This window comes from Cyrtonyx montezumae, unplaced genomic scaffold (assembly GCF_038088225.1).
Source record: "Cyrtonyx montezumae isolate F1298 unplaced genomic scaffold, pur_monq_1.0 scaffold_15, whole genome shotgun sequence".
Taxonomy (NCBI): domain Eukaryota; kingdom Metazoa; phylum Chordata; class Aves; order Galliformes; family Odontophoridae; genus Cyrtonyx; species Cyrtonyx montezumae.
The window spans coordinates 3,405,024-3,419,722 of NW_027071881.1; the positions used below are offsets into that span (position 1 = coordinate 3,405,024).

The 14,699-nt window shown below is 43.4% G+C and overlaps 1 protein-coding gene across 1 annotated transcript in view; it reads right to left on the reverse strand.

The window, feature by feature from the left end:
- The window catches only part of SPNS2 (SPNS lysolipid transporter 2, sphingosine-1-phosphate), a 118,259-nt gene that overhangs the window by 9,357 nt on the left and 94,203 nt on the right, over positions 1-14,699 (reverse strand). The window contains exon 11 of the mRNA XM_065731752.1: positions 5,712-5,875. Coding sequence (XP_065587824.1) covers positions 5,712-5,875 — 164 coding nt within the window. The remainder of the gene's footprint in view (positions 1-5,711; positions 5,876-14,699) is intronic.

Sequence of the window (14,699 nt, forward strand, 5' to 3'; positions counted from 1 at the left end):
GCTGCCTAAAGCAAACAAAGCAGAAATTTTTTTATGAGACCATATTTTCCATCTGCACGAAACCAGCATTTCTCAGCTGAAGAAAGCAAATCAGCATTTAAAATTCGGCCAGTCCCAAGCCATTACTTGTATCTGCTAGCTCCATCTACAGATTTACAAACATGGCTAGTAAATGGGAGGAAAAAACACAGCTTTAAAGCTGCTTTTTCCACCAGTAAAAAAAATACTTATATTTTCACCGCCTCTTCATATTCTTAAACCCATGTTTCCATATAACCCATCTTCAGAAGGCTAAGGGCATTTTACCTGGGCTAAAAAAGCATTCTGTCCAGCTTCTTCAAACACGATAACCTTGCAGAGAATTTTAAAATATTTCATGGAGAGCATACTTGTCTTAGTAATGCAGATGACCAGCATGGAACACGCTGTGCACCAGTCTAGCACACCAGCTGTACCTGTTACACTATTAATGGAGGGGTCTCTCTGCTGTGCTGACAACATGAGGTTATTTCACAGGTTCCTTTCTGTCTCTAACTGCTGCCACACAAAAATCAGAGAAAAAGAAGGTTGGCAACGCTGTGAGTCCTTCCTCTGCCCCACATAATAGAATCTGCAAAGCAAAAATAAGGTCAGACACTTTCAAATTGCTGCAATAGGAGAACTGGGAGACCATTTTATATCTAGTTCTAGAAAAGGCTAAAAATAAACCTGATGTGAGGGAGAAGACAGTCTGAAAATGGATTATTCTCATTTTTCCTGTAATGTAATTTTCAGATTTGCTGTGTTTAAGACAGCAGAAAAGGTGCACGGACTAGGAATTGTTCTTTTTGTGTCTTGCACTATCTGGTCTGCAGTTAGTTTTTCTTTTCAGTGATTTATCCACCACTATTAAAATGAAATGTTAATTACCACTGCAACTCGGCTAGAGTTTCCACATCTGATCAAAGGTGTTAACTTTTTTTTTAATGGAATGTTTAATTTTAAAAAAGAAGAAAAACTCACTAGAGCAGTACAAGTAGCCTGAATCTTTCCTAGTCATGTAAGCAACAATCAGGTAAAACATTTCTGCTTTCAGATCTCTCTAAAGTGATGGCTGGCAGCTAGTTAAATGCCTAAATTCTTTTGTTCTGACCAGCTGCATCAATGCAGCTATTTATTCCTGTTTGTATCGGTGCCAGGGATAAACACTGCAGTTGCATCCTGCTGCCTGATCTGCATTGCTGTATCTTTGGCAGAAATATGCAGCACGTATCAGGCAGGATGCAGAGAGGGATGGAAAAGTTATAAAACTTCGATATCCAGCTGTACCTCTGGGTGGGCACAGGAAGGAATAGAAAATCTCACACCTCCAGGTACAGAATCTGTGATTAAACAGAAATTGATACAGAAAAGAATCATCTGGGGGGTATACTATTCTACACCTGAACAGAGTGGTGCTTTGAAGGAAAAGCAGAGGTGAATTTGGGTTTTCCCCAGAAACAACTGGATGTGGTCATTGAGGGAGACAAGACCCTGGATCACAGAATCACTTGTGCCTGCTGCAGGGCATCAGGGGTCCCACTGGTCTGTGCCTGTGCAGAAACAGAGAATCATTGCACAGCAAAACTCCAAAGGCTCAGCACTCATGTTGGCTGCTACATGATAATTACATCACTGTGATTTATATGCCCTGGCACCTGAAACTTGTCGGAGCTTGGGGAAAGGACTTCTTCACATTTTTTAATGAAAAGAGCAAATTTTTTCCTAGTTAATAGTGAAGCCACTGTTTCTAGTAAGTACTACTGCATGCATTTCTTCTGCAACTCTACAGCAAATCTCTGTCTTTTTCAGGTTACCTACATTATAAGCAATGGGAAGGACAGACAGACTGCAGATGCAATTCTAAGCAGGGCTGAGCTTTTACTTCCAACACATGTGTACCCCAAGTGCTCCTCTGGAAGTGGCTTTCTGGCTGATAACCTGCCAAAGCTGCACAGATACCAGTGATGAAGCTGGGGAATAACAGGGAGGTAATCAGACTGCTGAATGGTTTATGTAGGGCTCTGCCTTGGCAAGATGCTCTATTTGTTATGTATTGTCTTCCAGGGCATCTCCAGCTTTAACTTGGATGTCACAAATACTGCAAATGTAGTCATGTTTGGCAAGAAAACATCATGGCTTGAACCCTTCACCATAGTACTCCAGCACTGGAAAGGACTAACACTGCAGGCAAGTGGTTGTAGTTGAGTGGTTTCAAAAAGAATTTGTACATCTATCATTATTAGTGTATAAGAGCTATTACAGAGACTGTCCTCTAACCATTTTCTCTCTCTTATCGCTTTACAAGGGTGGGGGTAAATTTGTGTTTTTAAAATTGCACCAAAAATGATTGGATTATATTACGGAGTGAAGTACTGTATTGTGTTCTCTGCTAATCCTGAACTGACTAGAAGCCTCTTGAAGCTGTCAGGCTCCTAAGACAGTATGAAAATCACTGTAAAAGAATCAGGATTTTTTAAGAAGAGTTCCTGTTCAAAGAAATTTTTTTCTGAGTGTTTTTGTGAGAGGAGCATCCTTGTTGACTGGGATTCCTGTGCTAAAAAAGTAATGCTCAAAATATGCCAAGAATTGTGGCAATGACAAAAGTAGTGTAAAAACATCATTAGGCACTGAAAGCCTGGAAATTCTGTTTTTGAAAGGAAGTGTGGTGGAAACTGGAAAAAGCTTTACAGGAAAGTGGGGTTGCTATGCTGGTATGCTCTCCTGCCTGGAAGAAGAAATTATCTCAAAGCAAACACCCAGAGACCACTACACAAAGGAAGAAACAAATGGAAAAAAAATCTAAACTACTTTTCATAGAAGCAATGAAATAAAGCACAGAAAGCTTAATTTCCATAGGCAGAGCAAGGCTGCAGAGAGCTGTGTTACACTTCTTTGCTTCCACATTAGTTCATTAGACAGGTCTGTGACATCTGGCCTGTGTGCCCTGACCCTACTGGTGATGAATGAGTTTCATCTCTGGCATGTGACACCAGTGTTTGTGATTCCTGCAGGTTAATTGATTTCTTTTGGCAAAGCACATTTCCAAGTCCTGTCGTCTGAGCAGCACGACTGACTGCAGAGAGAAAATAAGGCATCTTGAAGAAGAAATTCCCCCATATCCAGTGAGTAATAGGTAGGATATGAGAGAGGATTGGCCAGGCAGAGAGCAATCCTCGCCAAAGGTGTGTGGAGCCAAGTACAGATGGCCTGTCAGATAGGTGGGAACTGGACGCTGGGTTTAGATCCAGCATGGAGCTATGAGCTGCTAATAGCAAGCCAGCCAGTTGTCTTTTCTCTCCCAGGCAAGCACGCAGCTAATAACAAATCCTCCCCCATGAATTCTTCCATGGAGACACAGAACCTGTCAGCAGTGGCTGACGGGATCCAGTCAACAGCACAGATCCCACCACACATGGCATGGGCAGAAGCCTTACTCAGCAGTTGCCAACCTTTTTAAGGACACTGCCTTACTGTTCAGCAGTGCATCAAACTTGAGTTAAGCTGCACTCTCCAGGAATCTGATGGTAAGATGACAGAGTATTTTTAACATGGGAGTGGGCATATCTAGAAAGAGTGCAGCAGAGAGAAATCATTTTGTTAGCCATTATTTATGACAACTGTTCTTCCTCTGTATCTGAGACAACTTGCTACAGCACACGTAGGATCAGTAAATGAGTAATACGAAATTCATAAATGAGTGTGAATCAGATAGGGCAACTGAAAGATGTAGAGAGTGGAACAAAAAAAAAGTCTGAAGCCTGAATATGAAAGCTTCTTCACTCCTTGGACCAGTAACTGGTGGGAAATCTGGTATGATTTTGCCATAACCAAATCTGCTCAGACTGTCTACAGCAATAGGCAGAAGTGAACACATTTGTGTAGGAAAAAGGAGAACTGTGGAACATGATCTCTCTGCTACTTACTACTCTATCAACAAATCAAACTTTTGGACCCCTGCTGCAGCAAAAATAAGTCACCTTGAGCACCTAGAAACTTCTGTTCATCTTGCCATGTCCCCGAGGGATTGTTACATAAACTTGCATATACAGCTCATTTGTGCCATTACAGGAGTGGGGCTGGAAGGCAGCCGGAGAGCTGCCATCCTCCTGGCTCCACAGGCATGGGAGGCTGTCAGGAACTCAAACAAGTTTCATGTTTTCTCCGGACAATCTGCTGTACCACTTATCTCTTCTTTCTCATAAGCAGTTCTTTCTAACATCTAACTTCAATTAAAGCCCTTAAATGCAGATGATAGCAAACCAGGAACACATCCACGAAGCCATGCTGAAGTTCAACTGTGCAAGACTTAACCTCCTTACCAGATACACAGATGAGATCTTGTTTTCTGCAGCATGCTTCAACTCTTTACTACAGGTGGAATAGATAGTTATGGTCACTAGGAAGTGGAAAAACTTTCCTTTCTCTGGTACTTGCATGTGTTAGTAAAAGGAAGGTGGGACTGCTCCTAGAGGGACACAAGCACCCTCTGTGACAGTTTCCAAATCTCCTGCATCCAATGGAGATGACAGTGTGAACCAGAGAATATCACCCAAACCGTTTACATACACATTAACTCCAAACATCTTTTTTTCCTTGTAGCTGTATCATATCTAGTGACAATGACATGCCAGGGCCACTCTCTTCAATGTACAGCAACACAAACCCTGCTCCCTTTGTCTGCAGAACTACCATAGGCTGCTAACATATCAACATTACGGTTTTCTGTCATCAATCCAGTACAACACCTGCATGGTGAGATTTACACAGGCAAAGCTTAGCCACGCAAAGTTCACATGGATGTGGATGTCTGATGCAGCACTGTCATCACAAGAGCACATCTACACTGTTGTTCTTGAATCAGTGCAAATGCCTCCAAGAGCCACATCACAAGAACGATACCTCCTCCTCCTCCCAGTGGGAGCAAGGCAAAGGCAACTTCCAGTCAACACCAAACTAACAACTGCCAGCAGATTCAGCATGAAATTATACATAGATACTCTATTGTTCAACAATTATGAGAAAGAGACTAACCCCAGGAGTGTGTATGTCATGTGGAAGCGTCTTCTGAATTACTGTAGTTGCCAACCGTGAGGTGGTCCGAATCGGTTTCATTACTGAAAAACAGTAGCTTTTTTTTTACATGCTGCAATAAGGGACTGGGAAATACTATCAATACAGCGAGCCTTGAGCACTTATGTCCCCGCATACACAGCTTTCTTCCTTCTCTGCTGTTCAGGTGTACTGGAGGTAGTGAGCAGGGTACAAGGGTCTGAGATGGGACTGTGGGTTCAAAGTTGACCACCAAGCTCTGTGAGGTATCTCTTGCTCTTCACCTAGCATCTTACAGGTGCCAGCACACAGCAACCCCTCACCACAGATGGACTGGCTTGTGCATGCTCACGCAAGGGTAAAAGGGATCAGTGATCTCAAGTACTGTGCTCCCCTCAAGGCCACAAGGCCAGTAACTGAGATCCACCAGAGCAGAAGCATGTAAAGGATGCCCAGCCAGCAAGACACAAGCCCCTGTGATTCGTGCAGCCTCATGCACTTTGCTGAGCTGAGGTTCTTCGCATACAACTCAACATCCTTTACCTGGAAGGACCAAGGCCCAAGGAAAGAGAACAAGCATAATATTCAAGAAAGAATACAGGCTTTGGTACCTCCCCATTTGCAATTGCCAGGTTACTCACTGTTGTTCAGCTTTGGCTCGGTCACTTAGGAAGAAGAGAGCTGTGGCCAGGAAAAACATCCCTCCTAGGACAACGACAAACGGGCAGAGCATGAGTGCATACCCCAGGCTGAGGAACTCCCAGAGTGGGGACTCCTTTGTGCTTTGTCGTATCAGATCTGAGATCTAAAAGAGAAGGGCAAAAAAAAATTAGTCACTTAGGTGAAAAAAGACACTGTAATGCTGAGGGAACAGAGTTCCCTAAATATCCACCTACTGAACATATGCACACAGTTTAAAATGGAAAAGTTTGTTCAGTGGAGGCTGAATGTCCTCTACATATGCCTTAGTCTTCTAAGACTATGCCATTATTCTGCACTCTGGAGCCTGGGCAACTCACACTGTGAGCAGCACAGCAGGGGCTCTCCTCACCCTGTCACACTTCTGCCTGAGCTGTTAGTCTTCTCACATCCCTCTCCATCTTCTCCCTGCCTACCTCAGTGACTGAATCAGTAGGTGTCCAACCTTTCTGTACTGAGCAGGCCTCCTGGTGTGCTGACACTGCCTTGCTGGCATTGCTTGCTCAGTGAGGCAGTGATCGGTCTTCTGTGATTTCTTTGAAGTTCTGCTTACTCCTACATCTTTACCTATCTTTCAGCAAAGGTAGGCATTCCTCTGTGTTGAGTGGGAAGGTGGTAATATTTTTGACGAAACACAAACCAGGGGTCCCATTTGATTTTCAGAGGCAGACCTTGTATACAGTTTTATCTGAGGCACAGGGCTCATTCCCTCATCTAATCTCCCAAGCTTCCTGCCCTCTGCTTCCCAGGCTTCGACTAGGTCTGGTGCACGAGGGCCATACACGTGCCAAAGAACCACACGCCACTGAGCTCATGAGCTAAGGCAACCTGTATCTTCTGACAGGAAAAAACCACAATGATCTCAACATTAACACAAGTGTGCACTTACACAAAGCTGAAGTGACAAACAGTGGCAGTGTTTCATTCAATCACATTTTAATATTTCCTGTCAAGCAAACAACTCTACTGTCTATGAATCAACAGTGGTAAAAGCAGTGAGCATTATGTATTTAAATGTCCAGTTCTGCTTTTGTCTGTGACCTTTTGTTGAGTCAGAAATACTACTTTATACCAAAAGACTGCAGGGAATTTGCACCATGCAAATCAGTTCCAGAAATAGTCTAGGCTTGACCAGCACCTCCTAAACTGCCCTGCTATTGCTAACGAAGAAGGTGGTGTCAGACACAAACTACAAGCAAAATCCAACATTCAGAGCTTAAATTTGACGAAATAAATTAATGAAGTGAGAAAATATCACACCCAGAAGAAATCACCAGTTCACAGCCCTGCACTGCAGCCAGCTGTATTGACCTGACAGGTAAACGTGTTCAGAGTTGCCTTAGAGATGCCAAGATCAACAGAAGGTCACAGAAATGTGACATGGAGACTCCACTGAGCAGGACACGGTGTGTGCTATAAGGGCACTGTAGCAGGGAGGCACTTTGGAGCACTGTTGGCGCAAGAATTTTGAACCAGCCTTCTCACTGCTCAACCTGGCTCCTGATAGAGTAAAGGAAAGGAGGAACAGCCAGCCAGACACAGGAGGTGAAGCTGCACACAAAAGAGCAGAGGACTGTTACAATGGGGCCGTGTTTAGCAGCAGTGAGTGAATAAACACTGGAAGAACGTTTCTATAGAAATGACTGTAGGTTTTCAGCCAGGCTTCATTATTTCATTCCCTGCTTTAGAAAGTTGGAGGAGAAATTTTCAGTGCATGGGATATAGACTAAGGAATTGTTTCTGGCCTCTCAGAGAGACCTTCATTCACAGTATATAACACACATGAGGAAAAACAATAGCGTTACCAACAAGTCTCATGTGAGAACTGCTGGGTAAAAAAGTCCTTAAATTGAAAGGCAAACAACAGTGGCTGTAAGTCTGAGAGACTTATTAAACACAGCAAAAAGTACTGAACGTGAAAAGAACACACCCATAGGAAATCAACAGAACACGCACTGCACTCTGAAGACAAGCACCTCAGTTGGTAATTTATTCCCTCTTGTATTCAGAGATCCTAGTTGCAAGAGTTTCCCTTATGCTTCATTATGAGCCAAAATTCCACACTGAATCAGCCTCTCCAAGTACAATGGCCAGAATTGAGAAATTTAATTATTGGAAATGGATACAATTATCCTCCGAAAGGACCAGACAATAAATCTCTCAACAGATTGATATGATAAATCACCACAGGATGATGAAATGCTAGGCATGGATGATGGGACATTCTGGGCTAAAAAATAGCTTGGAAATTGTAAAGATGCCAATAAATAAAACTCCCAAAGCACTCTGCTCCACTGTACTCTTTCTAAGGCACTGTGCTGACCTTTTATACCAGCAAGCCTTCTTAATGCGGAATCTGCTCCCTTTGTCATTTTTAACCCTATATACTCTGTAAGTGCGCACTGTAGGATCGACAGTGTTTCCCCCCACCCGAGATACAATTCCACCCATCATGACAGATGGCTTTCTCATCTAGGCAGTATATAGCCCCCGCACCCACATCTGCATTTCTTAATTCTGGGATTTTTATCAGGGCTCAGATATTGGTTTTGTTGTTAACTCACAGTCAGTATTCTACGTTGTTTTGCTCTACTCAGCTACAGGCCACCTGCTCAGGCTGGAACTTTGGCATCTCTTCTCTGAAGGACACAGGACATAATTACAGACTTGTGCTCCAAGAATGACATCCTATTTGCCAAATGGTCTACACTGTCTTGCCAATTTTTGGCTTTCAGATTCCTTGAAATGATAGCACTGAGTTGTCTAACTGATTTGGCAAGACCCAATCTCCCATCGTATTCAGTGCCTTCTCTCTACCACAAGTAACAGAAAGCGGGTGTTGCACGCACACCCAGTGCCAGCTCTTCAGCACAGAGTCATGTATGGGATTCTTTTCTTGCTTTGCCACTTGTTAACTGGCAAAAAGAACTTAAAAACCTTTACCTGGCACTTGGGGGTAGAAAATCAGTGAGTCCTTCTGCTACTTTGCAAGTTTTACAAGTATTTGATAACATCCTGAGCATGAAACTTCACATCTTCTTTTTCCTTGCTGACATAGATCTCAGATCAAGAGGAATGACTCTGCTAAATAAACTTCAGCTTATGGCATTTTATCACCGAATACAAATGACATGTGTTCAGTGGGTGGCAATGCACTGGCTGGAGTCCAGCTAGAGAAAATGCCCACTTTCCAGAGGACAAGTGGTACAGCTCCAGCAGGCTGATCCAAGAAAACCCAAACCTCTGACTGCGCCTCAGTCTGAGTGCAGAAGACAGTAAGGAAAAGGAGAAACTTCATTACGTTTCTCTGGAAGCCTATAGAAACACAGTTTGCTCCTGTGATACACTACCACTCAAACAGCTTGAGCAGTTAAATTACAGAGATTCCCTTACTATACAGTGTGATGATGGCATCTTTGAAGTCATTTCGGCTGCCTTGTCTTATGGGCTGAAAGGTACATCTCAATTTCTCTGCAATTGCTTGATTTTTCTCATTTTCTGATTTCCCTTCTCGGGCCCCAATCTTGCTCCATGAAAGGATACTTGTGCTGCAGTATCTGATATTTACTATTACCAGATTGATGCAGGCCAGCTTCTCTCTGGTTCACCTCTTCAGTACATTTCCTTAACAGAGCACTCCTGGTAACCCCACACATTTTGGGGCTCATCTGCACTGAATCCAGAGATGCATGTGAAAAGTTTCCTTGATTTATTTATTTATTAATCAAAATATAATAGGAAAATAAAGACCAGAAACAAAAAGTAAATGATTTTATAAATAAAATATAAATAATTTTCTGGAGCTGTGGGAGAGAAAAAGCATTTACATACTGCGTTAAATGGCGTGAGAGACACACTGTAAAAGAGGAAGTAAACCTGACTACTTTATGATAGAGTCCTGAAAACTGTAGAAAGATGAAAGCAATTGTGTTCTAAAAGTAATTTCAATTTTAACATCAGCATGTCTGGATGATGGAGGTTAAAAAAGTTGAACATCCTGTTAATTGTGCCCTTCTGGGATCACAACCAGGTTTGCCACGTGGTTGGTGACAATGCATTTCCATGTGGTACCTGGGTCTGCCCCTGTATGACCCATAAAAAGAATTCCTGGTGATCTGTTTATACACTTATATCTCCCCTAAGATGAGCAGAGTGCTTCCTTGCATGGGCCACAGAAAGTTAGAATACTCAAAGTTTTCACCTCTAAAGCTAATGGATGGATTTGGTATGTCTGTTGGTGCTAGAGCAGCATTTGCCTCCAGACTTATGCCCTGGACAACAGGAGATGTTCAAAAGCCTATTTTCTTCTTGTTATTAACTGCCTTTTCTCTTCAGGTCTGGTCTGCCCAGGGATTTTGTCAGGGAATACTGGACTTTGCTCTCTCCCAGCAGGTGATGCCTTGTACCACAGGCAAAGCAGAATCAAGAAACGTGGCTCACACAATAAGGCAAAGAACTGACACGTGTGGGGTTTGGTGATGTCCTCTTAGGTTTACAAATCAGGTCTGTGGCAGAGGACAGCAGTATGGAAGCAAAGCTTTTAGCAGCTAGGAGAGGCACAGGCCCCTTGTGTGGCTGGACGTCCCAGGAGGAATAGTCATGAGACAGATGAGCTCCTTCTAACCACTGGGTCGCATCATGGGTTGTGGGGCCGCTCTGTCCACGCATGAGCTCTGCAGCACCCAGCAGTGAGTGGGCACAGCCAGTGTGGCTGTCCAGATCTGTACACGGTGCTGCTACTGCCTCAGGAGAGCGAATGCTAATCCAAAAGCGTTTTACAAGCACAGTACCAACCCCAATGGTACTTAGCTAGGATTGGGATGATTTACTGCTATTGCTCATTTCTTTGCAGATAGGGCACAAGGCACTTCTTTGTGCTTTCCTGTGAGGATCAGCTGCTCTCTGCACACTAATTTCCTTGCAGAATGGATATCCATCACCATCTTCCCTGCTGCTTGCTGCAACAACACAATGCTTGTGGCTCAGCAGCAAGAAGCACTTGCAGAAAGAAGGCATCTCATTCCAAAACATGCTCAGCACCTTGAAGACTGCGTGACCACATTGGGAGTTCACAGAGCCCTCAGCAACTTTAGAAAGAACCAGGTGGGAGAGATTTTTAGCACTCTGAAGAAGAGCAGATGGGACAGGGCTTGACATACTTGAATGGAACAATGGGCTTCACTTAATGAGATACTTCTGCATAATTCTATTGTCCATTTATCAGTAACACCACATGCCTGTACATCTAACCAAAGTTGCAGGAAATGACAGGCACACAGCAATTGTGGAAAACAAACAAACAAAAAAAACCCTAAAGAAACAGGCTGCAAACCCTTGGCAAAAACTGTTTTATAAATAGGAAATCATTTGGTTTTTCAGGGCAGATTTAAATCTTGTCTGTTGCTGAGTCAGAAAGAGTACAAAGCTTGTTAGCTCACTGCAACAGGATAAATCCTGTGTGGACTGATTTCCAGGTGCTTAATTCTCTCTTTTTTGGTTTTGCACCTGACAGCCATGGCAAAGATTTGGTCTTTCCATACACTGTGGAAGAGACTTTAAATCACTCAGCTCAGCCAGGACCACAGAAATCCTCAGTGTAAAGTTCCTGCTTAAAGAAACGGCAAAGATAGGGGGCTGGGGGGCCTTTTCCTCACAGTATTTCCTTTCCAATATCAGATGCTGGACTGCATAAGTCTCATTTTACCCTCCACAGTCTGAGCCACATGCGTTATTGTGGTGTAAGACTGCCAGAGGAGCGATCCTCTTTGGGCTACAGAACTCCACACCAGCAGCTGGCACTTGCTACAGAAATAAGAACGATAAACATGAATGTGTATCACATGTCATCTTCTGTCTGCATCAGGTGAAGGACTGTGAGCTCCATCATGACAAAGCACCCTGTTCTGTTCATGATCACAAGAAGGGAAAGAAATCTGGATAAATCCAAAGTTCCCTCAAATGTAGTGCCCAGAGGATTTCATTCACTGTTACAAGGAACGTTCACTGAGAACTTAGTTCTGCCTCATAGAAAGCAACTCCTTGTGAAAGCTCACTGAAAAATGAACAAATGCTTGTGCAGAAGCTCACGGAGAAGTGTCCTTGGTAAAAATGGAGGTGGCTTTCCTGTAATGTGACATGCTGCAGGAAACAAGACTGAGACCTCTCCTCCATCCTTTATTACACAGCAGCAGTGGAATAGTTCCTGATAGTCCATAAAGCAGAGTGATGCTGGGAGAATAATTTGAAGATTTTTCTTGCAGGATGTACTTTGCCTTTTTGAACTGAAGTCCATCTCACACTCTGCTTTGGCAGCAGAGACAGCACTACGTAATCACCAGCAAGCACATAATGGGCTGCATTTGAGGAATGGCTGTACAGGTCAAACAGGGACTAAAAGCCCAGGCTGCAGCATCACAACAACCCACTTCTTTCCCCTGCCCTGGTTTTAAGTCAGACAAGAGTGGATTTGAGCCCCAGCAGGCCAGTGGCCTTTTTTAACATAGCAGACTAAACAGGGAAGAACGTTATTCCAGTGTAACCATGTCCATAAGATCTACTCAGGAGCAGCCATAGCATTTTAAACCATGAGATGTTAACTTTAAACCATAATACAGAAGTTCAGCTTCCTCAATCAGGCAAGTCTTTACATGCAGATCTACTTTCTATACATATATAATGTTTGCGTTGTAAGCAAATCCACAATAAGACTGTTTCAAACTGGCACATCTGACCTCCCATTATAACTTTTCTGAAATTAGTATCTCCACTACTACTGCATTTACAACAGTTTTTCTTCAGTTGTCCCTAATCAAATGCTGATGTGCCTTCTTGATACTCTGCACCAATGATAATTAACACTGTTCTACTAGCTACTTGCTAAAGGAAGATCATTAGCATTCCTGCTATTTCAGTAGCTCATTAGACCTAGTTTATTGACCTACTCACAGTAAGAAAGATGGGGAAGGGAGAAAAGTGAAATGTGACAACTGATAGGCTTATTAATAAAATTGGAGATAGACCAATGGAGAGAGCCTCTGCAATGCCTACAGCACTTGGAGCAGTGAGCCCCCTCTCAGAGCCCACTTGCAGAGCAATGCTGTCCCCACAGTAGCTGAGGCAGATGGAGGTTGTGTTCCTCAGGAAATCTTTAGAAGTGGCAAGCGTAGAGGCCAGGACAGCTGGGTACCACCACCAAGTGGCTTTGGGGAGAAGCTTCCAATCCACCAAAAGTGCTGGTGGAAGGATAGCGACCACTGCTAGCACCTTAAAACACCATTCCTCTCACATTGATACTGCTAAGTGATGGAAACAGGCAGGTTTCAATTCCTAGACCTGATGGACAGTCAGAGAGTACAGGGTGAATAACCTGAAAGAATAGTAGCCACAGAAAACAATGAGGTGGATAGTATATTTTGTGTAGCTTATCTGTATGGCATAAAGACAACCAGTAACTAGAGAAAGGCTCACCTGTCACAGATGGTTGAGGCTTGCCCAAAACTCCACAGGAGAGTGACTTCCAACAAGAGATCCTTCCCCAGTGGTGGTCAGCCCTAAAATGGGGTCTGGGAGAGGTGGAGCCAGGCTCCACCCCTTCTGGTCACACAGGTGCATTGCCTTCACCTGTGCTCCTGCAGCTGACTCAGTGCTCACCTCAGGTGATCCATCAGTGGTTCAGGCCATGATTCAACAGTTCCCATATGCAGAGGGAAGATGTGGAAGAATTTAATAAGGCAGCAAGATAATGGCATAGACAAAGCAGCAAAGCAGCCAGGACAGCATGTGCCCACATCAGCAGGTTCTCTGGCACATTTAGAGAGATCAAAGCCTGCAGCAGGTGCCTGCTTCTCAGTACAGCCAGGACTAGAAGCGAGGCAAGCCTGGAAGAGGAAAGCACTGCTGGACAGTGTTTGACACACACTGAGGAAGGAAAAAAAATTACTAAGACATGGAGATCTAATGTGCAGAACAGCTGAAATTGCCTCAAGGATTATAAGTTATACCCCAAGTTGTTAAATGGAAGTTATTTACATTCTGTAGAATATCAAAAAGGTCCTGAGAAAGTTACAGATATCTAGGAATGAAAACTGTTACATCTAATGAAATACTTCAGCAGTGTCTGTTCTTATTTGTGAATGGATAAGCAGCACTGATTTATAGTAATTGATCAATAATTTAAACATATAGTAATTGAACATATATCTGGCACTTTTGGTGATCATAAGTAACTGCCAAAATGCAAAGCAGTTATCAGATGTAGCTGTACGGCAAGATTTGGAAGTGTGGCAGATTGCAGAAAAACCTGAGTCTGACCTTCAACTTTTATGGCACAACATGGAGCAAGGAAGCAATCACAAATGCAGGGCTGCAGCTGTTAAGTACCTTCTATGCTCTATATGAGGATTATAAGATCAATACAGCATTTATTGGTACCCATCAAACAGAGACAACTGGCTGACACAGCTTAGTCCTTCAAGGACACGGGTTTGCAGTTCTTTACTAAGAGCACTGCTGGAAGGAATCTCACTGTGAACTCCCCAGTACTGTGCAAGATTTCAGCCATATTTGGATCCAAACACTGCTCACTGAATGAGAGAGCTGCAAGTAGAATATTTAAGCAGCCAGAAGAAATGGCAGACATTGAGGATCTTGGATGCACTCTTAGTGATTAGGAGGCTGAATTTTCCGTGGTATTGGAAAGCTCCAGCTGACCTTTCAGTCCGAGTAGCACAGGGAGCATGAGTCAGCCAAGCCTTCCAGAGCCACAGTAATGGATGCTGGTGCCTTCTGTGACACGAGTGCTTCACTCCTACTCTCTGCCAAGAAGGCTTGCACTTGGATACCCTCCTCCTAGGCAAGAACTTCCCAATTATTACAGCTTTAGAAAAGAATAATTCAAAATCATAAAATAATATTTTTCCAGTCTAAATAAA